Raw genomic sequence first — 25,263 nt, 5'->3', positions numbered from 1 at the left:
ATTTAGGTTGGAGAAGACCTTTAAGGTCATTGAGTCCAACTGCTAACCCAGCATTGCCAAGTCCAGCACTAAATCATGTCTCTGAGCACCATGTGAAGGTAGTTTACATTCCGTATGGTTTTTGTACTTTATAATGAGGTAGTTAGTGAGGTCATCAAACTCTTTTCACTAATGATTTTCAGTGACTGAAAATAGAAAATTCCATCAATTTTTCCCACCTTCTTTACTATTGCTGAGCTGATTTTTTCCTGAGGAAAATAAAAACAAGCTTAAAGTAAGATTCTTCCCTGCTCCTACACTGCTAGTCTTCCTTCACAGCTCCTGCCAAAGCAAGTCAGAATAAGTCTCAAAATTTATTTGTTGAAGAATCTTTTGTGTGTGCTTCATCCTTCCAGTAGCATATTCATGTATTTCCAGTTACATATTTTTCAGAAAGACCCAAGACTAACATGTTTTATTTTTGAAGGTTTAATTTCCTTCTTTCTTTTATTCTGTCTTTTTTTGCAATTTATGCCGTGAAAGATACCAATGTAGTATGAAACAAAAAAAATGTTTAAACTTTTGTGTTAGGATTGAAAAGAATATGTTTTCCTTTTGCTTGACTTGTTCAAAAAATTGAAGGAGTTTTACATTTCCCGAAAGGCTGGAAAGGCTGAATCTGTTGGGTTTTTTAATCCGCAAGTCTGTGGCCTGAAGGGAAAGTGATACTCGAATATTTTCATATGGAGTGTTACGCTGCAGAATGGTGTTTTTGTAACTCATCCATATCCACACTGAGAGCAGCATGCAGGCAGTTTTGCTGGATTAAACACCATTGACAGCAGCACCTTCACTGAATCACTGCCCAGCCAGGCTGGGCGAGCGGGGCTGGCTCCGTACTGGCCTGAGCAGCTGTGTGAGAATACAGTACCAGCAAGAATTTCCACCTGCAAGGGACAGCTGGAAAATGCTTGGTCTGAGGCAGAAGTGATCAGAATTTGAATGCCCCTTTGAAGGCTGTGGATTCAGTGACAAGCTCCTGATACTTTGTAGTATTTGCTGCATTGCAGAAAAATGTAAACTCGTTGCAATTGCATCATTGCAACATAATAATAGTGGAGAAATCCAAAGCTTCTTGAGCAGGATAGTATTATATACATTGAATTCATTTAGGAATTTTTGGCTATTAAATAGCCAATGCCAGCAGCACTTCAAGTAGAGTCTCTGGACAAAGGGACTGAACAGTAGAAATTATTTGAACATTCAAATATTGTGAGGGAAGAACATGAGAAAAGGCAGAGTGTTACTGCTCCTTTGGTCCTCACAGAACATCCCAAGTCCTCCCTCCCTTCAGCCTGACCAGTTTGTCTGACTCCCCTCACTTGTCTTGTTTAATATCTCCTCTCCTCCTCCTCCTCCTCCTCCTCTCTGATTCTGATTCCCAGCCCATGCATGGCAGTCCCATCAAGTGACAGAAGGCATCTGGCAAACTTCTCTCTGTCCAGCAGACTTTAGAGCTGAAAGCATCACTCACCTCCAGTTTGTGACAGAGGTGAAGCAATGCACAAAGCACAGCAAATGAAAGAAAACCTGCCTGAAAACAGACAGGCCATTGTGCTCTAAACTCTCTAGAAAAAGTCAGATTTTCATTTGGGATATTCTTCCAGTTCTTTTCTCTTGTGGAGAATGCTTCACACATACAGCTGGCTGTAGTAATCCAGGTTGTTTGGGTTGCTGTGCTGGGTTTGAGCTCAGAGCATCAGCTTCTGTGGGCTGGGCAATGACACATCCTGGAGTTCTCTATTATGTTGTCTGTGTCTAGAAGTGGTTCCTGCCCACCTCTCATCTCCCCTCATGTGGAGGCAGCAAACTCTGTAACCCCAGACCAGAAATTTGCTCTACCTTGAATTTGGCCTTACACGAGCCCAAGACAAACTAAACAGCTTCGGCTGCCCAAACCAGAAATCCTTATTTCATCCATAGAAAAAACGGTGGGTGGTTGAATGTGGGTTCTGAGCCACCAGCTGGACCATTCTGTCCTGAAAAGGAACAGCAACATTTTTGGCTAAGTGCTAAAAGTTTGCATATAAAACTCCAAAAGGAGCATATGGCCATAGCTTTAAACTTGCCTTGTTCTTTAAAAATATGCTTTACCAGAATTGTCCATTTCAGACCCTCTAAATGCGGAGCGAGAAAGTTTAATTCCTTCTTTTTTCCTTGCTAGAATAAGTGGCATCATAAATACTAGAAAGAAACAGTTGTTTCAGGAAATTGAACTGGAATAAGTCTCATTTACAGAAATTTCCATCACCACTGCAGATAGTGAAGATGCACTGAAGATACCAGGGACTGTGCATCAGTTGTTTGGAGAAAGCTGTTGGTCCTTGCTCAGTTCACCTCAACTCCACCATTGACCTCAGCATCAGCACTGCAGATAAAAAGGGCAGTGTTACCCCAGTCAGTCTTGTGATAACATCTCTGGGTGTGACTTTGCTATTGCAAGTGACTGACAGTATAAACTGATGTGAAACTGTCCTGATGTATGTAGGTAACCAGGACCACCACTAATAAACTGCTTTTTACCCCAGAGAATGTTGTCATTGAGAGCACCCAAGAGGCTTGCCCACTCACAGAGGTACTGCTAAAGCTCTTCTAGCAATCCAGGAATTATTAAAGATTAGTCACTCTCAGGAAAGGTCCTGTAAACACTTCCTCCCACACTGATTGCTGTGAACAATTTCAGTGTGAGTGTGGGGAGAAAGCACACACAGTTTGTGGTTAGTGCAGTTCCCCAGCCCTTGCAGAGCTGTCCCACAGCACTTGCCTGCGTGGCACCGAGTCCCCCGTCATGTGCTGGTCTGTGTTCTGTGCTCCCTCACCAAGGCACCGAGTGGGGCACCAGGAGAGCACCTGTCCCTGCCTTCAGCTCAGGTGTCTGTGCTGCTGTGCTGCTCTGATCCCTCTCCTGCCCACTTGGGAGGGTGAAGCCAAAGCAAGAGGTCCCAACCTCTCTGGAGCTCAGGGAGCTCCTGCTCCTGCTCAGGTGGCAGAGGATGCTCCCAGTAGACAGAATTCCACCCAGTAATGCTGACCTCAGTGCTGATGTCAGCCTGGGACACAGCTTCTAAAATTGCTAATAATGAAAAAGCTGGACACATTCCTATTTGAAGATGCTTTTTAAATTCTCCATATACTTAGTTTAAAAAAATTCCTGTAATCTTTCTGATGTTTGCAATACCTCAGAGAATAACGGGAGTTCTTTTCTCATTTGATGAGAAATTTGAGGATGTTTCAAATGGGGATTTGAAACACTTGCTGACCTGAGTAGCTCATGACAAAACAGGATTTTGAATTCAGATCCAACTTGTTCTGCCTTGCTTCTTTTTCCAATCCAGAGTGAACCTTACCTGTTGTTATTTTGTATTTCACACAATGGGATATCATGATGAAATAATTAGTGCCACAGAGAGGATAGAAGGGCCTTGCTCTCAGAGAAGGAAACCTGTGAAAAAAGCCCATCGTTCTTAAAATACCTGAAACATGAGTGGAGAAAAGCAGGAGTTAAACTGGCTCCTGCATAACAGTTACTTTGTCTTACACTTGATGTTCCATCCCTGTGCCTAATTCCTCAGTCTTGTCTTCCATGGTGACTTCATTAGCAATGAGATGCTAATTAAATTTCATATTTACGATTAGAAAATAAAATCATTGGACCTTTTTTAAATAGATTTTTATGAGTTTTGGCTCAGTTAGCTGAGTCAGCAGCAAGGATTCTGCAAGGCTGAACTCACCGGCTTTGAAAAAAAAGATAAATAGAGCAACTAATGATGAAAGGAGAGTCTAATCTAAAACCTCATACAGTTTCTACACTGTAGTAGCTTTTGAGCATAAGAAAAATAAATTTGTTTTGGTTCCTCATAGAAAGTCATGTAGCAAGAACCTTGCTTTTATTATGTCTCAGATGGTTCAAAGCTTAAAATTTCATTTAATTATTAAAATCTCAGTTGTAGCTGGAGACAATATGCTGAAAAGAGATTGATGCATCTGCAGTGTTTGTCATCACCTGTTAGCTAGCAAAATATTTATTTCACAGTTTAGAATTAACACAGGTTAGCACTGGTACACAGCATCTGCCCTGTTCCCCATGGAATGTGCACTGCTGCAGAGTTTATACAACACTAGAGAACCAGAGCTACTTAAATACTGCTGCCAGCCAGATTTATAGGTGCTATTGAGAGTGGCTCCCTAGTCATGTAAAAATTAGCACCTCACAAAGCTTTAAAGGCCCATTCTTCCAATACCTAGAATTTGAAGAATGTTCCAGTTGTGAGAAGATTTTTGAAAGTGCTCAACTTCAATTTAAGTGTGTACAGAAGCCCTGATTGTAAAAAGTGCTTAACGCTCAGCAGTGCTGTGATTCATAACACCCCCTTATCCCACAGTCTGGGGCAAATCTGGCAAAAATCTGGCCATTTCTTTTGATGCCTAAATACCACCTGTGCTCTTAGAAAATCTGACCCTAATTATGAGCTGTGCCCTGGAGCAGGAATGAGAAATAGGAGAAATCAATCCTCACGCGTGGGAGCCCTTTGCTTGTGCTCATCTTGTGTGTAACCTCACCTCAGCCACAAATGCAACACTGCATTTAAAACAAGGGCTTTTCTGCACATTCTGCAAATGATTTTGTTGTCAGCCTGTGCTAAGGAATTGCTTCAAGGCATAAGTTGGAAGAGTAAAACGAACTTCCCCTGATTCTGAGTTGGTTACCACCCTTTGTACTGTTAAACATCTGAAAATCAAGGTTTGGGTGCAAATAATCCTGCAAATCCTTGCTTTTGTAGTAGTTTTTGTAGAAGTTGTTTTAACAGCATCCTTAAAGGCTGGGATGCTCACAGAAGGAAAGTAATTCTGGTATCACTTTACAGTTGTTTTATCAAATATTTATTTTCTCAGTCAACAGAGAATTCATACAATTCTCACACTTCTTACTTTGACTCTTGGTCAAGAACCACACCAGGTGAAGACAAACAGATTTATTGCCATTTTGGTACTTTGTTTCTTTGGTCTTTAAGAAAAAAAAATACACATTAACCATGAACTGAACCAGCCAGAGTTTCCTGATGAGAGCAGAGTTTAGTCTCTTCCTGTGGTTAGTTAATTCTTTGGGGATAAATTTTCCACATGAAAGCTTTACAGTATTTTATTCCCTATCATCAGAGCAATGGGTTTAGTTATGGAAAGAGCAACAGAAGATGCTTAATTCCTCCTTGCAATGCTTTGAACATAGAAAATATAGAATTGCCAAGTATTTGGCATTATCTCTTCCCCAAGACAGCAAGACAAGGTCATGGAGGCATTACCACTACAGAAATAATGGACAGACAATGTACAAACAGACCATTTTTCCTTTAGATTGCTACAGAAGTGACTCACAGGAGCCCTTCTGCAAGACAGAGAGCAAATTGTCTCTGTTTTCCAGAGATTGCTTTCCTGCTCTTAATTGCAGGCCTTTGGTGTCAGGGGATGGCTAAGGAAACCCAGCTGGGTTCTCTGCAGGAATAAATAACTTGTTTGAGGTCCTCCTCAGGCCCTTGCTGCTCCATCCAGAGGCATGTGGGATGGACATCCAGGCTGTGGGAACTCTTCCTCTAAGACTTCCCTCAGCAGTGGTGTCACATTTGAAAGTTACCCACAAGCTCTGTTCAGAAGAAAAGGGAAGTAAGGCAGCCCCCAGCATCTTTCTGCCTTCTATATATAGGCTGTGAGTCTGAGAGGGAGGGTGGTGGGTGGAGGTTTCCGGAGCTGCATGTCACCATCCCACAACACTGGTGAAAAAAGAGAGAGGGCACAGAGCAAGAAGAGGAGGTGGCCAGAAAGCACCAGCAAGGAAGATCTATTCAGAAAAGAAGCACAAGCATTTCCATGTACAAGAAGTAAAATATCAAGTTCTTTCTTATTCCTGGTGAGGATTTGCCCTTCCTAGACCAGGCTGCTGTGATTTATTGTAGGGTTTTTCTCATCAAATGGCATCCAGTTGTCCTCTGTGTGTGTTGTGTGCTGCTGGGTGAGATGTTCCTGCAGCTCTGAGCAAGGTGCAAGGATTTGGCCAATGAGCAGAGCACCCAGGACTGAGGCAGACTGTGGCTAGGAGTGGAGCATACATAATGTATGTATGACATTGTTCCAGCTACAGTGGAGCTGCAGGACAGCAGCCTGCTCTTTAAAATTAGAGTCTATTTTAAAGTTTAAAATTTTAAAGTAATGGTTACAAAGAGGTCAAAAAAAAGTCATAACAGGTATAGATACCTGTTCTATCTACATAACCTATGCATTTACATAAAATGAGCAAAATGTATGTGTGAACCACAGGAGTTATCAATTTTAGGAGACTGTCCAGTGTTTGATCCAACAGGATATGTTGCTGGAAATTAGAAGCTAAACACAAATGAGTACGTTTTCACAGAGCTAGATGGGAGCTATTATACCTTTGCAGAGTATTTAAGATACTTAACTAAATCATATTCTCCTGACAATCAGTGCCTGCTGCTCTTATAATGCAGTAAACAGTTTGCACGGGGATTGTTTTTCATGTGTCTGGAGCAGTTTGTTAAGGTTGATCTTAAAAGGAGGGTTATCAGACTTGGCTTCTTATTTATCCTTTCTTTGTATTTTGTGTGCTTTTACTAGCTGTGGGATTCTTTAACTGCTGGAGCTGTGGCAGGGGAGGTTTAGGTTGGATATCAGGAAAAGGTTCTTTGCCCAGATGTTAGTCAGGCACTGCCCAGGCTCCCCAGGGAATGGTCACAGCACCGAGGCTGGCAGAGCTCTGGGAGCATTTGGACAACAGTCCCAGGGGTGCACAGGGTGGGATTGTTGGGGTGTCTGTCCAGGAACTGGACTGGCTGACCCTTGCAGGTCCATTCCAACTCAGAAGATTCCATGATTCTATGATCCTCCATAGAGGTTTATGTCTTATTTTCCTACCATCTTATAAAGCCTGCTATATGAAATATTATTTTCAAACTTTCCTGGGCCATGGTGAATTACAGTGAGATTATCTGACAGTGTTCAAGATTGGAGTGTGACCTTTTCTGTTTTAAGAATGGCCTACACATTTACTGTCAGTTGTTTCTAAATGTGGAGATTGTTTAAGTGAGTGCAGTCCTCTGCTTGAATGTGTTCTGTGTTATCCTTTGACTGCCTGGAGATGAGAGTAGCACCTACAGAGGATCATTATCTGACTAGATGGAAAGTGTTCTTCTCTCTGTTATTTTTTTAACTTCTGTAATGTAAGAGTTTGTAGAAAGCGACAATTTTTTCAAGAAACAGGCTAAGTAGGAGTTTTGTTTGGCAGAGCTACAATCCTTTCTCTCTTCCTGATGTGACTTATATTAATAGAAGTGAAATGTTAACAACACTGGTAAGAGTCAGGCTGTCTGTGCCAGGGTTGTGTGGGTTTCACAGTTAATGAATCTTTGTCCTTACCAGGTTCTTACGTAGCTCAGTATGTAGAGATTCCTCACAAACACTGGCTCTCTGTACCAAAGAATGTGCCGGGTTTTGTAATTTGAACACATATTTACTGGGATCTAACCTACTGTCATCAAACCATTTGCATCTTTGAGCAACTTGAATTTTTAATTCAAGACTCACCCTAAACACACAGGACTTGTCCCCAGCTGTGCCTCCACCTCCTCCTGAGCTGGCAAGAATCTCATTATCAATTGTAAAAACAAAGTGAGTCAGTCTAAAGAAAAAATTAACCTGGGACCCAGTAATGACTTCTGAGGCCTTTGTTGGACCAGCATTCTCATGAGCCTCGGCAGCCTGAGGATGACAGCCTCTTTCTTAGATCTTGGCTTTTAGCACACGTTAGTGGAAAGGAAATGCTTGTGTCAGTAGCTGATGCTCTGGAACAGAAGGGCAGCTATGTAAACATATTTGTACTACGTTAGCACAGCGATTTCTGCTGCCCTCCTCATCACCATGCGGAACAGGACGGAGCATGTGTAGATTAAAGCATTTATTAAATGTCAGGCACTCAGCTCTCTACTGCTACTTTGCAAATCCTTTAAAATTGATGCACTGAAGTCCTGTGGTAAATTATTTATTTTAATTATTGTGCCATTATCTTGATTTGCATGCTAAGAAGTAGCACTGATTCCTAATGTTTCAGGATCTGTGGCAGGTCCTTCCTTATTTATTCCCACATTCCTTGGCTTTGCCTTTAGTAAGGCCTTTCCTATTTTCATCCCTGTCTCACTTTTGCTCCTCACTTGCATTCTGTTGAGTTCCTCTTCTCTTTCTTATTCTTTTCCTTTTCCCTATTTGATATTTTCTTTTCCCCTAACCTCACCATTTTTCACCCTCAGATCTCATTTCTCTCCCCTCTTCACTTTTTTTTTCTGCATCTCTCATTGTTCATATGTCTCATTTCTCATTTACTTTAACACATATTGGTGCTTAATAATGGCAGTATGACAGTTTCTGAAACCTGGGTATCAGATTCTGAAACAATATGTGAAAACAACAATACCCATCTAATCACCAGTGTAGGTACTGGCATCAGGAGGACAAATCTCTCTCCATGGACCCCAGAGGGAACCCAAGTGATTTGGGGTGGTGGAAAACCAATCTTTGGAAAGCATTCCAAGGTGGAAGTATAAAATGGTGGAATGAAGAGTTTTGAACAGAGCATTTTCCATTCACTAGAGAGGAGCTGGATTCTAAATTCATGCCTAATTCAAAATGATGAGATGAATCCACCCCCAAAATCTGCTCTTCTCTCAGTAGTGCTTAAACTGTGTGTTGCTGCCAGAGCTGGAAGCAGCTTAATTGTTTGCAGGAAATAGTGACACCCAGAGAAATGACAGTTGTCAAAACATCATTTCAGCTGTTTGCAGAGGAGGACTTTCCATTGTCTTTGTTTATTATCAATAATGTATATGACCAAAGCTGATTGGATCCTGCCTGTTGCATGTTGGAGGCAGCGCAACCTCTCTGGCCATTGAGCAAAATGAGTCATTTCCTTCCTGTGAGATCAGGTGATGGGAGCTCAGAGCCTCTAAAGCTGCCAGACTTGAGGAAGAGGTAGAGCAGATACTGCCAGCAGGTGGGGTGTGAAATGGGAAAAGACCAATCTCAGCCTTTTCTGAAACAGAAACCATTACAGGAGCCTAAGGAGTATTGCTGTGATGATTGGGGTCTTTGCAACAACATTGCATTGGGCAAAACAGTGTTCTTAATGTGTAAATAGTGTTTTCCTCCAGAAAGCAATAGGAATTGTATAGAATTTCATTTGCAATTTCAAAACACACAAAAGCTCAATGTGTAAGTGTGGAATTCAGTTTATCATGCAGCATTGAAAACTTGTCTTTGTTGCACGCGGGAGTTTTCTGGTTTAGGTGCTTCTAAGCAAACTTTTGGATGTCCTGACTGACAGCGCCAATAATTGATCCACGCTTTATGCATGAGTTACCCTTGTTTTTTCTGAGATGGGGTTTTATATGGATCTGTTCTTAGGAAAGTGAATAAGGACAAAGAAAGTGGTAATTAAACAGAGATCCAAGAGTATTAATTCTTCTGACCCCCTTCTGTTAGGACAGGAATAGTGATTAGACATAAATCTCTGATTTATTCAATTGCTTGGTTTGGTTTGGTTTGGTTTTTTTTCAGAAGGGAGAAGTACTGAATTACAGTACAGAAATACTGAAGTGCAGAAGGGAGAGTAACATGATAGAATTCTTCATTTCTTTTCATCTCACTTGGGTTTTGAGCTTATAGTCACAAAAATGAAGGGAATTTTCTTTCCTTCCTTCTCTCCTGAAGCCAGATGAAGATGCCTCCAGAGCTATCTGAACCAGTTAGGGAGTTTGGTTTGCTTCCTTCTCCCTCTCTTCTGTTCAGAAAATGGGAGTGCTCCTCATGTTAGTTGCTGGAAATCTAGCTTTACCTCCCTGCAGCCTTGCAGGTGTGCTGGTGTTTGGGGTTTCTTTTGTAGGCTGTGTGGAACAGAAAGATTGACTCAGTTGAATTGAATAAGACATTTTGGTGCAAAAATAATCCTATTTTGTGTTTAAAGCTTCTTGCTCCTCTATTACTTTGGTATCTCTTATCCTCCTTTTTATATATATTTATATATTTTGTTGAAATAAGTAAGCTGGTTGAATCCCTTGTGTAAAGAAGGGGTTCTGAGATACACAGAATAGTTCTTTTCATGTGCATTACTATGACCCAAAACAGAAATACAACCCAGCCCAGTCAGCAGATCTGCTGCCTTCAGAAAGTGTTTTGAGGTCTGCCATCTGAAGTAATAAAGCTGCACTAATAATAAATATTCTTCTGTGGGCTTTCCATCTCAGTGGTTCCATGTGCTTTGCAGTCACTAATTAACAAGTCCTACCTTGCACAAACATACCAATTGCCAGCCTTGTTTTCAGGTGGGGACACTGAGGGAGAAAGGAAGGATATAAAGTGCAAATTCTTACAAGCAGATGAAGACACTGTCTCGTCTCCTTTGGGAGTCTGGATTTAGACATCTGTGTCAAAAAAAATTGGAAGGATAGGTAAGCAAATTTAGTCGTCTTTATCAGTGTTTAAACCTTTTAAAAGTGGTTTTCAGTAGCACAGAACATCCAGAGAGCAGCCAACATAATTGGAAACTTCTGGTATTCAGCATTTCAGAAAGCCTGGAGGGCACACAGAGCTCTCCTGTCCTTAAGCAAAGGAATATAATTTCCTTATCACACTTTAAACTGTGACTTTCCTCTAAAAGTAAAAATAGCTTTAAATCCCTTTGTGGTTTTGTGGTTCTCTGATATTGCAAATCTGCACATATGCACACAAGCAGCTTTTGAGAAATCACCCAGTTGTTACACTTTGTCATGTGAGGTGCTGTACAAACTGAAGGGAGAAAAGACATTGCCCCACAGATTCTGGAGATGTGCAGAGAAAGAGGATGTAGAACAACACCCTCAAAATGCTGAGGATAATTAGATAGACAATTTTAGAGTGTTGTTTTCATCTTTATTTTTGGTTTAAAGTATGATGATTTAGATTTAATTCTTTCGTATTCAGCATTTACCATAAAATTCTGTTCTTATTAACTTAAAATATGCAAAACATTTTGTGTGCTGTGTTGATTTTTTTTAAATACTGCATCTGTGAACATCTGTGACAAATGCAGGAATCCAAAACATAACAATAGATTACCTCTTTAAATAAACTTTCTTCTGCTTCTCAGTACAAAGATAAAACCCTTTTTTTCATATTTCACAAAGAGAATATCAGGAAATCAGAAACCTGAGCTGAAAGCAGCATTTGCACTTGGCTACACGGCAATTCCTGAGTATTGACAGGCTGGCAGGAATTGAGAGCCTGAGGATGCAAATAATTAAACAGCTGAAGGGTTAATTTCTGCACCATCATCAAACAAAGCACAAAAACCAAAAATGAAGCTTTAGATGTGACCTGATGATGAGCACTTTATAGAACCCCTGGGTCTGAAGCCTGCAGGCTTTATTCCCTTGATCAGTGGAGAGTGTCACTGACATATGAGAGTGCAGAGTCTGAGTGAGAACAGAGAGCAGCTTTAACTGCAAGGTGATTTGTTCAGCTGAAAAATACACCACGAAAAAACCAGCAAACACCCAGAACGATTCATTTGTGTGTAACAGCCAGCAGAAGGATAGTCCCTGAGAGAGAAAAGGAAACAAGGGGAGCAGAGTGTTCTTTCTAATGTAAAAAGGGATTCTCTCTTTTATTTGTCTGCATCTACAGAGACCTTTGAAAGAGATGGAACTAGCTGAGATTATTACTGGATTAAGCTCTCCTGCAGTTAAAAGCTATTTTGTGTACTAACTACTGAAAGGGGAAGCAGGAGAGCAATTTTTTAACTGCTGTGGTGATTTCTGATTTCTTTTTGCTTAATGTCTGTTGAAGTCAGTCCAAGTCTGAGACTTCACACCTGTGATTTGTAATGGATGCCATAGTATTTCTCTGACATATCACAACTCCTGGATGTGTTAGTTTACAGCTCAAGAGGTGTTGGATTCACAAATTAGGTAATGGCAATAAAGATCAGATTAAATAAGTGATTACACATTTGAAAACATTTTAAATCTGTCATTTTTCATTTTATAGATTTAAACAACTTTCCTGCAATATCATCATAGGAAGAAAGGACAGAAGCAGGGAACAATTATTAAATGCCTAGAAAATGCATGTAGTGCTAAAAAACTTCTAAAATTAAAGCAAATAATGCAGGACCTTTATTGGTTTCCCACTGAGTTTGAGTTGTTACATCTGGGTTTTTGACCAGCACACCAAAATTTCAACCAATGGCAAGCATTTTGTTTCCTATTCAACACTATATTAAATACTAAATCAAAGAATTATTTGCTTAGTAGGAGTGGTTCTGCACTAATATCAGCTGTTCATTGCTATTTTCTCTGGAACAGCTCCACAGGACACTGGAGCTCCATGGGGGTTGTGCTCTCACACCAGCCTGGCCTCAAGCTCCAGGAAGGGGAGGAGTGAGAGCTGTGACATCCCTGGAAGCTGATGGGTAGCACAGGCAGGACAGAGCTTGGCTGGGATTCTGGCAGGGCATTTCCAAGGTGGATTCCAAAGAAGGAAGCAAAAGGGAGAGTCTAACATTCCTTCATGGCAGTGAAGGACCACTCCACTAAATGTCATTTCTCAGGGCTTGCTTCTTACAGTAGACTGTTTAGCAGGAGTTTGCTACCAGAAATCTTTTAAAATTCTTAGCCACACATCTAATATACTTATTACTTTCCCATTAAACATTATGTCCCCAAAATAACAAAATAATAATAATGTCCATACACAAGGGACTATTTGATAAAGATTTTTTTTTTATGTCAGGTAAAAAAAAAAAAAGCATGTTGAAAATTACGCTGATGAGTGAACTCTTCTTTGAATCATTTAGTGGAGAAATCCCTTACTAATGTCCTGAGGGAACTGCTGACAGTGTGCAATAATTTCTGGTTCAGCGCAGCAGATTACAAGATACCTTGCATTTTATGAAATTCAGGGAAATGCTTCTTTTGTACTCTGAGGTCCATCCGTGAGCTCCCTGGTATGCTTCCAGAAATTAAAGGGCCTGTGACTCTTCTTTTTTCAGCTGCAGTGGATGGCTGTGGCTGTGAGCTGAGGTACTGTGTGACTTTCTGCTTCACTGCCTTCTACTCCCCAAAGTCCAGCTTCTCCAATTATGTAGCATTTGTTAAATTCACCTTTGAAGTGAAACACAGTTACTTCCACAATAATAGTGGAGAGTAAGGTTCATGAGAATGTGTGAAGATTTCAGATGAAGCTCGTTCACCTTTAGCATTCCTCCCACTGCACCCTGCTTTGTAAAGCTTTTTCTCCATTGTTTTACCTTTATTCTGCTCATTGCTTCAGTGTCATTTTTACCACACATAAATAATGACATTCAGTGAGAATTTCACCCAGCCAGTGTGGAGTTCATAAGATCAGGGAGATTTTCCCCCTAACTACAGCCTTGCCCCATGATTCTGCATCCCACTGAACTGCCCTGGTCTGCCTGGCCCTCTGGGGACTGCTGTCTCTCTCAGAATATGTAATAGCAGTCAGTGGAGTAATGAATCCCCATGCAAGCATCAAAGCAAACATGGAATAAGTGGCTCCTGGGATGTGAAACTGCAAAGAAAAGAACTCTGCTGGAGTACAGAAGAACAAAGCCCCTGCCAATACTCCCTTAACTTGTCCATACTGTGAAAAACCATCCAAATTTTTCTCATAGAGATACTGAAACCCAGACTAGGATTTTTGACAAATTGGGAAAGCTTTTAAAAGCATCAAGCAGAGAGCATGCATTGTTTTTGTAGGAATGTTCTGTATTTCATTATGTGAGAACACTGACAAACACATTATTTAGCAGATTAGCACTTTTGGCTTTAGTTTCCAAAATGAGGAATGAACAGCCCTTGGCTATGCAGTTCATGAGCTGGTTTTGCTCAGGGATGCTCAGTGTAACACGGGCTGCTCACGAGTTCTTGAAGCTGGAAGCTGAGAAAAACAACATGGTGCTTTTGAGGTCTTTAGTTACTTATTACCAGCAAGGCCTCATCAAGCAAAGCTCTCGTCTCATTTGATCCAAGAACTGCATATTCTTCTTCCACCACGGTCTCTGAACTTGAAATAGAAGTTTATGTTCCATGTGCCATCTGGATCACAAGGTCCTGTGAAAACTAGAATGCAAGAATGAAAGTTGAAAGGTTAATATTATTTACAAAATAAAGAAGGATTTTTTTTTTACGAACTTTATTTAGTTTTAATTTTAATAAAAGTTTTCTTGCCTCACTGTAGCCTGCCATGTAACCTTCCCTAATGAGGTGGGTACAAATTAGGAGCTGGCAGGAAATTGCTTTGCAAGCACTCAGAAACCGTGTGACAACATTTGCATAGTCAAGAACATTTTCAGACTGCAGTGACACAGTGCTGTTACCTGCCCCCTCCTGCAGGGAAAGGCAAGGTTTGAGCTCCCAGGTACCTGCACTCACACCCCTCAGTGCATCCACAGCCAGCTGCAGAACAGACCTGCCTTAACTATTCTTGTGTTCAGCCACTTACAGGTGCTGGCTCAGCACATCTGTGCAGGTTCAAATCAGTACAGCTGGGAGGAGAAAAGGAGGTAAGGATGAAAGCCTTCATTGCCTGAAGCCAGAATTTGTCTTTGCTCTGAACTCTGCAGGTTCATTCCCTTCTTGCCTTGCACTGTGCCCTTTGCCATTGCCTCTCTTGAGCAGAGGTGTCCTCTGACTTGCAGAGAGCTTGGTGGAGGTGGCTGAGTGCAGATTCATCACTGGAGAGTCTCATATACTCAAGACAGCACTTTGAACTGTCATTGCCCAAGTGAGCTGTGGACAGGCTGCACTTCAAACAGCTTCAGTATTGGGCAAATCCAGCATTAGTCAGAAGTGGTTCTGAGCTCATTCCATAGGACATGGAAGCACAAAAAAGTACTGGGATTACAGCTGTCCTGCTCGGTGTTCATTTGTCAATTGTGTCCCTTGTTCAGGAGCAGAGCCAGAGATGGATGACTGCCTGGAGACCCTGAAAGATGAGGAGGAGGCTTTGTGGGAGAATGTGGAGTGCAACCGGCACATGCTGAGCCGCTACATCAACCCAGCCAAACTGACCCCCTACTTACGGCAGTGCAAAGTCATTGATGAGCAGGATGAGGATGAGGTGCTCAACTCACTCATGCTGCCCTCCAAAATTAACAGAGCAGGTAATTATCTGATCAGTGGCTGCATCTCTGTCTGAATGGCTTTGCTCTGTAAGTCTGGAGAGTGCCTGAATCAAGTTAAAGATTATCAGATGGAAACTCTTTTATCTTATTTACAGGAGGTTTAAAGTACAGGGGGATTCTGCTGCTATTTTGATAACAAAGACTCTTTCCAGTGCTGCGCAGACTGGATCTTGTGGAGTTCAAATTTCCATCAAAGACTTGGAAAATATTTCAGTTAACACAAGCAGCAGGCAGTGCCATTCCAGGAGTAGCTTTTCAGCTGTCTTGCTGTACTTTGTGATTTGTCACTGGAAGATCTACCATCCCTGTCTGGTAAAGGCTGCATTGAATAACTTGTCCTTAGAAATTTCTGTTCCAGAGACCAATTTTCCCACACTCCCTCAGAATAACGATCAGCACAAACATATAGAATTGGTGGCATTGCTTTATGGGTTCAGCTGAACTCAGTTAATCAGCCAGATTTTGCACAGCTCGTTGCTGTGGCAGAGATGAAGCTTAGGAACCTCAGGGGTGTGGTATTTGCTCGTGCTGCTCGTGGGGCTGATGTGTCACCTCTGTGCTATCTGTACCCAGGCCGACTGCTGGACATCCTCCACACCAAGGGCCAGAGGGGCTACGTGGTGTTCTTAGAGAGCCTGGAGTTTTACTACCCTGAACTCTACAAACTGGTGACAGGGAAAGAGCCTACACGGAGATTTTCCACTATTGTTGGTGAGTAGAATCAATCACAAGGGAGTTGTTATAAGTAAGGACTCTCTGGAAGACTGGCTTGGTTTTTTTCAGGCAAGAAGTGGAAATAAAAGCTGATCTTGGTTTAGAATGCTTTTCAGTCCCCTTCAAAGCAAAATGTGGTAGGTAATATATAAAGCAAAGGGACATCCCAGCTGTCTGAATGAAGCTGAAGAGCTTCAAATGGAATGATAGGCATTACCAGAATTCTCAAGAGAAGCTATGTTGGAACAGTGGACTGAATTACACTGATGACCTACACATGTGCAGCACATTTGAAGCATTCAGATTAATTGTACTTTCACAGATTCATTGCACAAAGGTTGTGCTATTTCTACAGGCTCAGCTGAAACAAGACAAATGTGAAGGCTTCATCCTCTATCTAGGCAAGCTGTCAGTGTGTATGTTGTGATTGTGATACCATTGTGCTGTGTAATATTTGCACTGTTCCCAATTAGACATACAGATGTGTGAGAATTTGTGTAAATTCTGCACTTCTGTACATATTCTGGGCCATTTGTTTCTTACACGTTTGTTTCTGCTGATCCTACTTATTACATTATTAATAAAACAAATTAAATAAGTTACTTTACCAGACACTGATAAGCTGCTCAAACATTTTCAGTGGAGGAGGGACATGAAGGCCTTACCCATTTCCTAATGAATGAGATCATCAAGCTTCAGCAGCAGGTGAAGACAAAAGACGTGCAGCGCTGTGAGCTCCTAGCCAAATCCCGCCAGCTGGAGGATGAGAGAAAGCAGCTAAAGCTGAACAAGATAGAGCTGCTGACCTTCCAGGAGAGATACAACAAGATGAAGGAGGAGAGGAATAACTACAACGATGAGCTGGTCAAGGTGAAAGATGAGAACTACAATCTGGCCATGAGATATGCCCAGCTGAGTGACGAGAAGAGTATGGCTGTGATAAGGAGCCGGGACCTGCAGCTGGAGGTGAGATAAATGCTCTGGGCAGCAATGGAGGGTACCAGTGGCATCTGGGAAAATGAGACGTCCTCTGACAGCAGGAAGATGTGGAGCTCTCATTTGTTTTGCTTATCCAGATGATTGAAGGCATCACTGTACAGAAATGCCAACCACAGTGAGGTGTATTAATGGCCAAAAAATGAATTTACAAAATAGAATGCAAGTAAAAATAACATTTAAAACATAACTGCTTGCTAAAAACATAGTTTTAGCTTTTTTAGGCTCAGTAATATCTTGGTACAGTTATCCAGCAGCACTACAGCTGCTGGGGATTTATTCAGAAAGATATCCTGAATTTTCTCCTGTTTTTTCCTGATCCAAATAGTCCATATGCAAAAAGCATAATGTGTGGTCTGCCTCTTAGGTGTTCATTCTATTTTATATCTCTTTATTTATTTATATCTCTAAATTTATTTATAAATAAATTTATTTATTTATAAAAGTGCCGCTTTTTTAGTCCAGGTATTCTGAAATTTCACAACCAGCCCATATGAGTTGTAGCTGGCAAGTAGCAGGCTTGTACTTGAGACTTCACCCGTTCAGTTGTGGACATTCAGCACCCAATTGTCAACTTCTCATTAACATTCACAGTTTAAGCTATATTCCCCCATATGTTTTCCACCTGGAAGTGAGAGCTTTTTCAGAGCACTAGATGTCAGAGCTAGGGAGGATTCCCTTCCTCTCCTCTTTCTCCTTTTCGCTGCTCCCTGGCTGCTCTAGATTGACCAGCTGAAGCATCGCTTGAACAAGGTGGAAGAGGAGTGCAAGCTGGAGAGGAACCAGTCTTTGAAGCTGAAAAATGATATTGAAAACCGACCCAAAAAGGAACAGGTTCTGGAGCTGGAGCGGGAAAATGAGATGATGAAGACAAAAATCCAGGAGTTACAGTCCATCATTCAGGTATAAAAGCAGCTTGCTGCCTTTAAAATCCAAACTCACACATACTCCAGTTACAGTGCAGGAAGTGTTGGCTGAAACCTCTGCCTGCAAAGCTGCAAGCAGCGTAAGTGCAAAGTTTGGACAAACAGAAGGCTGCTTGTACAGCTCCCAGCTGCCTGGAGTGCTCCCTGTACAGACACATGCATGAGGAGGAGTTCTACAAAAATAGTCTGCTAAAAAAATCAAGTGTACATGAAAATTGGCTCTTCCAAGAGTGCAGTGTTTAATTGCTGAACATTGTAGCAGCCTGTCACTACAAATCTGTGTTAAATAGCCAGCACAGAAATTTCTGACAGGGGCTCAATGTACCCCATGTTAGGCTGTTGTCGTATCTCTGCCAAAAGTTTTTAATGAAGCAGAGGATGATAAAGGTTCCTGTACTTGAGTGGTCACTAAGAACCAGGGTGCAGAACCCCGCTGTAACCTGCACAGGGAGCTTCACCAATCTGTGTTTGGGCAGGTAGGGAAAACAGTTAATGTGTAGCACATTTAGCACTCCTCTGTGAAGAACTTTGCCAAATATTGGGATATATGTGAGATTACTTAGCACTCTGTTAGAAAAGGCTTGTGGCATTTTAAAATGACACTTAAAAATTATCAATAGGAGGCCTTTCAGAAATGGCTGTAGCCTCTAGCAGTGCCTAACGATTCTTAGTTCTAACACAAATCCAATTCAAAGGTTGAAAAAGAGTGTAGGATTGAAGATTCTGGGAGTTCTGGTCCATGTAGGTCTCTTATATTAATTGAAATGGTTTTATAGCACTTAGAGAAATAGCTAAAAATAGGATTTAAATTCTCCTAAGTGAAAGTATAAATAAACTTGAACCAGTTTGGTTTAAAAATGCTTAGGTATGCTTAGAAATACTGGATAACCAAAATGTCCCTGAAATCTCCAACTCAGTCTAGGTATTTCAAAAATAAACAGGCATATTCCTTGCTAGCATTTTATGCTTTTTTCATCTTCCATTTATGGTTCATTTTGGATGGCAATAATGTGTTGGAACCTGCTTTGGTAATCTTGTTAATTTTAAATCTGAAAGAAATTATATTCCTGGACAATGTAGAAAATGAAGCAGTAGTACAAGGTACTCCAGGCATGTTTAATATTCTCTGAGCACAGCCCTGAAAAGCCTGTGCATGCCTTAAAAATTCTCCTGAATATTTTCTTAGGCCCTGCTCTTTTGAAAAGGGTGATTTTTGTGCTCAGTTAGAGCTGATTAATAGAAAAGAATTTTGAATGCAGGGCTTGGAGTGAAGAATTGTCACTGCATTCAGACCAGATCAAATTATAGCCAGTACAATAGACCAGTAAAACAGTTCCTTCATCAGACTATTCTGACAGCAAGAAAGATTTTATTCATCTTTTCCGACTCTGCTTTAAAATGTGAGCAAATGTCCATTTCTTCACCTGCTTTCCCATTGCAGTACCTTGTTCTTCTGCTATTCCTCTTGCTTGTTATTGTCTCTGATACTTCTCTCCCTGCAAAACTATCTTCTCTTTGCCTGGTCTGGCTCTAAAAACTGTCTTTCCTCAGGCTGACAAGAGGGGTTTGCCAGATTCAGACAAAGCCATTTTGGATATTCTGGAACACGACCGTAAGGAGGCACTGGAGGATCGTCATGAGCTGGTCAACAAGATCTTTAATCTCCAAGAGGAGATTCGTCATGTGGAGGACTTGAGAGACAAGGTGAGAAATGGAAGGGTGGAGAGATGGAATATCTCAGGCTGGTGGCCAAAATGCCTCTGAGAGCAGTGGTGGTTAACAGTGTGTCATTTCCAGTATCTTGAGGAGAAAGAAGATTTGGAGTTAAAGTGCTCAACACTAGGAAAAGACTGTGAGATGTACAAGCACCGTATGAACACTGTGATGATACAGCTGGAAGAGGTGGAAAAGGAGCGGGACCAGGTATCTCACAGTTAAAGTAGGGGAAAATCAATAGCAAAAGCCTTTGTCTGCTCTGTGTCACTTTGGGGAATTGTAGGTAATTGGACCCAAAATACCATTATAAAATAAGCAGTTAAAAGAATCACTTGTTGGGATTTGCATTATGGTAATTAAACACAGGGTAATGTTGGGTTGTTTCCACAGTGTAGCATCTGGCAGGCAGGACCAGGATCTTAACAGCAGCTCCTGCAAGACTTTATGTCAGTGTCAAGTCACCCCATTTGCACTCTGGGACATTTTTCCACCAACCCAGAGGGAGCTGTAAATGAACCACCCTCATCATCATAATAATCATCATCATTTTTAATGGTGCTACCGTGTCTCATCCTGGTCATGATTGCTGTGTTAGTGGGTGACTGGGTGCCACTTCTGAAGTCCCCATTGCCAACACCTTACAAACAAAAGCAGAGGAGGAGGGTCTGGTGCCCCGGTGCCAAAGCGGTTTCCTGCCCCCGCTGCAGGCGTTCCGCTCGCACGACGAGGCTCAGACCCAGTACTCCCACTGCCTGATTGAGAAGGATAAATACAGGAAGCAGATCCGGGAGCTGGAGGAGAGGAACGACGAGCTCCGAATCGAGGTGGTGCGTAAGGAAGCGTGCATCGTCAACCTGGAGTGCAAACTCCGGCGCCTCTCCAAAGACAGCAACTTCCTCGACCAGGTACAGCTGAGCAATCATCTGAGACATCATCTCCTTTGTTAAGACTTGCTTTTGCAAATATTTTGGTCTGGAAGGGAGAGAGGATTTTTCTAATTCTTTACATGAATTAACTGGAAAAAATAATCTCCTCCTACTAAATGTTAGTGTTGTGAATTCTTTGCTATAGTGTTTTTCAAGTTGTCGGCACATGGCTTCCCAAGGGCTGCACTTCCACAGCTTGGCTTTAAATGGCATGGATAAAAATGCAGAAAAACAATTATTTTCTACACTGAGGTAGAAACTACAAATATTTTTTAGGAATGTGAGTGAAAAAAAAATTAGTCTGTGAACAGAAATCCCCACAAATCTCAGCCCAAATTACTGATTGGGTCTGGAGCCACATTCTACTTGAGCTTCTGGAGTGCTGGAGTTGCAATAGGTTCAATCAGATTACTCTAAAGGAAGGTCATGGGTTGTAATAAAGAAATAAAGTGTTCCCCTCTGATCTTTAGAGTTTGCCACGGAATCTTCCCATTACCATTATCTCCCAGGCCTTTGGGAATTCTGGCCCAAAAGCCAACGGTCAGGAAGCTGATGACTCCTCCACTTCTGAGGACTCTCCAGAAGACAACAAATTCTTCTTGCCTGATCAAGTTCGTCTCAAGAGAAGAGTGAACCTAAAGGGGATCCAGGTGTGTGTGAATCTGAGGCTGGAATGACACAGAACAGGGACTTTTAGAACTATCAGATATAACACATGTTGTGTCTGTGCCTCTGAAACTGCTATAAAGATAAGAATAGATCCGTGGATGATAGTGAGCTGTCAGTTTTTGCCCTGTGGTGATTTGCATCTTGAGGAGCAGATCTAATCAGGCTTCATAGACTGTTTTCTGTTTTCTTCTCGCTTCTGCTGTTCATTCACATTCTTGGAGCGTTGTCAATAAATCAATTCTTTGCCTCCTTAACATTTGTGGAAAAAAAGAAAATTACATAATGCCGGAGGTCCAACACACGCAGAAGGTGAAAAACGAAGCATTGGTGGAAAAGCTCTCAGCAGCTGGAGGGAAAAATATAAAGAAATGGACACAATCTAGAGCAAAATTAGCTATCTAATTTAGAATTAAATTATGGCAATTTCCTCACCCCTAACAGGAAGAGGTAGCATGAGTTAGGTTCATGCTTTCCCTGACTAGCTGCATTCACATGGCTATTATCTGATGCTGGATTCTTGAACTGTAATAAAACCCCACAAAAATCTAACATTCGGGCTTTTGAGGTTCTCTTTCTTTTCATCTGCATTTGAATTCTCCCTGCCCTTCATAACCTTTCTGAGCTCTGACTGTCATTATTACTTATGACGATAGAGCTGCATTTTTCACATTGCACACTCCAAAAGGATGCCTGTTGTATTAACAGCAGCCTGAAACCAGTTCCAAGGCACCCACTTCACCTTTTGTCTCTTTGTTTCTTCAGCAGAATCTGGAAGCAATGCATTTGGGCCAGGCATTCAAAAGTAGTCAGGTAGCTCATCCTTCATCACTGCTGTGGTATTTAGATACCTAAATATGTTCTAAATTTTGGGTCCTGTTTTTTAAAGGAGGGCAAGTATATTACAACATAAGAGTGAAAAAAGGTGATGAAAATATCTGGTTTACAGTGTGTGGTAAATATTCTGCATTTGTGCTGGTTTTTGTCCTCTTTCTTTTAGATAAGTCCAAGAGCTAAATCCCCTGTCAGCATGAACAAAACATCAGACTTTCAAGGTCAGAAAGAGCACCCATGTCCTTATTCCTTTTCCATTGCTTTGTCTCTTTCACTAAATCTCTTTAAGTTGTTTTAACAAATATGCCAACCAGGGAAGATTTTAACTAAGTCCAAGTCAGTAAAAAAAAGCTAACACTTTCTCTCACAGTTACAAATGTAATGATTTAAAATAGTCAAGTGTTCTACTTCATTGTCCTCTCCATCCCAAGATACCTCCCCAGGCACACAATGTGCAGCCCACAGCTTAGCTAATTTTTCTGTTTTCTCAGTTTTCCATTTAGTTTACAAAAGTTGTAAAGTCATTTGTGTAACATCTGTACTAAAAATCATTATACCATTCTCTTTTTGCTGTTGGAAAAATCATTCAGGCTGAAAAGGCCCTAATCTAGTGATTGTCTAATGAGCTCCTTTGTCCTTCAGCAAAAGGGAATTAATTTTAAATCTAAAGCATTGCAAAGGCTGGGAGAGGGGGATTGACCCATGCCCCAGCCAGCTGCCAAGTTACCAAATTTGTTGCTGTACATTCATGTTTGATCTATTCCTAATTCCTCTTGTTTGTGTAACACTACCCCTCCAACACCAAACATCAGAGACAGCGTTTCCTTCAGTAGTTGTGTGTGCCCCTGTTGAACAAAATATCCTGGGAAACACAGCTCCTGCTCCAAGGAACTCCATGTTAAACAGCAGCTTTGCTGTCAGGCAGTGTGCAACATTAGTATCAATCAGAGGTGCTGAGGAAGGGAAGGAGTCCACATTCACTCTGTGTTACCTGGGGCTGCTGATGGATCTCAGGCTTCTTGGTCCCTGTTGTAAATTCTTTGTTGTAACAAAATGTAAATCTATGAGCCAAACTTGCAGGATGTCAGGTTCAGGTGGTGAGATTAAAACATAAATTCATGAAACAATCCTTCTTTAATTTGTCAAATAGCATTCACAGATCTATTACAAACATCTAGGACAGAGCTGAGAGACAAAGCAGGCAGGAGTCTGTGTAGAAGGGTGGGAATTTCTGTGCTTTGCCAGGGAAGGAATGGGAGCCAGAGCTGCAGGGCAGGTGTGTGTCTGGGGCCCCTGTCCAGTACAAGACCAGCAGAAATGGAAAGAGAACAAGTGCAGTGGCACATCTGTGAAAGGCTGTGCACTGGAAATGCTCTGACATGCTTCTCTCTGGTGTGTTTTCTCTGTGTGTTTCCCTTGTCTCGTGAGTGCAGCAGTCAGAGCACAGGATGAAGATGGGGCTGAGGGCAGCACCAGCCGCACGGACACAAGCTCCTCTGTGTCCATCAGTAACTCCATCAGCAGCTGTGAAGTCACCAAGATTGTAAGGATGCCCCTTGTCTGTCTACAGCCATCTCTCCTAATGTGGTTCAGAGCTTTCACAACTCAGTATTAGCACTTCCCCAGCATCCCAGCTGCGATCCCATTCAAGGCCCTTGTCAGAAGCTCCCTTAATCCTTTTACCAGCATTTTGTTAGAACTGTGTTATTAGCCTTTCCCAAAATCACAGAATTGGTTTATGTTTATTTAAAGATATTTCAGAGTATTTATGACCTCTTGCTGTCTCCTTATACCATTTAACATTTACTTTTAGAAGAATGAGATTTGCTTTAAAAGCTGCTTTGTAACTTATCTGAGAAAATTTTAAGGGTTTTTTGAGTTCTATAATGCTTTTCCTGTCTATAAGTAATAGTAAGTGAGGAAAGGGGTGCAGATCACAGTTGGAAATTTCTGCATACCATAGTCAAACCATTTCTTCCCTGCTTGCTGTATCCCCATAATCTTCCAAGGTAGATATTCCATTATACATATGTGGGCACTGACACAGCAGGACAGGCAGATAGAGAGAGTGCTCTTGCAGAGTGTTAATAACAAAGAACAAAACATCTTTCTAGAACACCGTGAAAAATGCTGCCCCCAGGAAATTAAAATTATACTCAAGAATAGCCAGGAAAGAACTTGCTGCCACTTGTAATAAGCTTAGCTGGGTTAGGAATATTTTTTGGAATATCTGTTGGATGTTTAGATGACTTATACTGTCTTCCCCCTATTGCAATTCTGGGTTCAGTTTCCAGTGTACTGGAGGATTAATTATTTAATATATTGAGATCAGTATTTTTATTCCTCATTCCAAATACATATATATATTTGTATAAGCACACATACAGCTTTTCATCCCCCTCCTCCTATGTCTGTGCCACACACAAAAGTAAAGTTACAATGGCTCAGTAAATGAGGCAGTTATGTGGTCACAGGAGAAGGTGCAGTGGCAGCACACAAGCTGTGCATTGTGCTAAAAATTGGGATATACGAGTGCTCTTGCATTCTGCACAGCTAGAATCAACTTCTCTTCTTTTTCTGTGTGTGTTTCTCAGTGCAGAGTGCAGCCAGTGCAAAGCACCATTGCTGATGCTGCTGTGAGTTAGAAGTTAGAACACATTTCAGCCAGATAACCTTTCTGACACCTTTTCTGGGTCTCTTTCAAAGCAAACCCTGCGAAGTCGCAACGACAGCATCATGTCGACCACCCCGGAGCCTCCCGGGAACGATTCCATCGTGCGGCGCTGCAAAGAGGACACCCCTCACTGCAGGTGGGTCACACGTGGGGAACCCTGCCCTGAGCCTTATGGCACCAGGACAAGGGAAAAAGGGCTGTAGAGGTCCTCGTGTTTGCCTCTGGTTGAAGAGGCATAGGATTAACTCAAACTTCTCAAGGCTCAGCCCCTCGTCCCGCATTTTGTCCAAAGCACTCAGGAGTGTCTGACAGTGCAGCTGGGATGAGTGACACAGTGATAGCACTGCAGCACTGACTGGAATGGACAGAAACACAAACAGGATTGGAATGACTTGGCACTGATGCTGTTGGAGAAAGTGCTCTCTCTACCTCTAGACACAGCTTCAGTTTTTGCCCCTCATCTCCATGCTGCCCACGTCCCTGTTCTTTCCCCTTCTCTCAAAGCCCCCCCTTCACTCTGTAAGCTGCCAAAGT

General features: G+C 41.7%; 1 protein-coding gene across 5 annotated transcripts in view; it reads left to right on the top strand.

The window, feature by feature from the left end:
- CARD11 (caspase recruitment domain family member 11) overlaps positions 1–25,263 on the top strand; it is a 43,959-nt gene that overhangs the window by 5,427 nt on the left and 13,269 nt on the right. For 2 of the 5 annotated variants that reach the window (XM_088064302.1, XM_005523011.2), the window contains exons 2-12: positions 15,044–15,256; positions 15,851–15,988; positions 16,632–16,957; positions 17,711–17,890; positions 19,465–19,617; positions 19,711–19,836; positions 20,337–20,534; positions 21,026–21,205; positions 22,222–22,276; positions 23,489–23,598; positions 24,762–24,865. In XM_088064302.1, the coding sequence (XP_087920428.1) occupies positions 15,044–15,256; positions 15,851–15,988; positions 16,632–16,957; positions 17,711–17,890; positions 19,465–19,617; positions 19,711–19,836; positions 20,337–20,534; positions 21,026–21,205; positions 22,222–22,276; positions 23,489–23,598; positions 24,762–24,865 (1,783 nt within the window). Of the gene's footprint in view, positions 1–10,418; positions 10,545–14,493; positions 14,657–15,043; positions 15,257–15,850; positions 15,989–16,631; positions 16,958–17,710; positions 17,891–19,464; positions 19,618–19,710; positions 19,837–20,336; positions 20,535–21,025; positions 21,206–22,221; positions 22,277–23,488; positions 23,599–24,761; positions 24,866–25,263 lie in introns of those variants that run through there. The other 3 variants (XM_088064303.1, XM_088064304.1, XM_014252788.2) reach the window with 3 other exon arrangements.

Source organism: Pseudopodoces humilis, chromosome 18, assembly GCF_049639895.1.
Source record: "Pseudopodoces humilis isolate 2021_Gansu_Grassland_sample_001 chromosome 18, ASM4963989v1, whole genome shotgun sequence".
NCBI classification, from domain to species: Eukaryota; Metazoa; Chordata; class Aves; order Passeriformes; family Paridae; genus Pseudopodoces; species Pseudopodoces humilis.
This window is presented reverse-complemented; position numbering and strand designations above follow the sequence as displayed.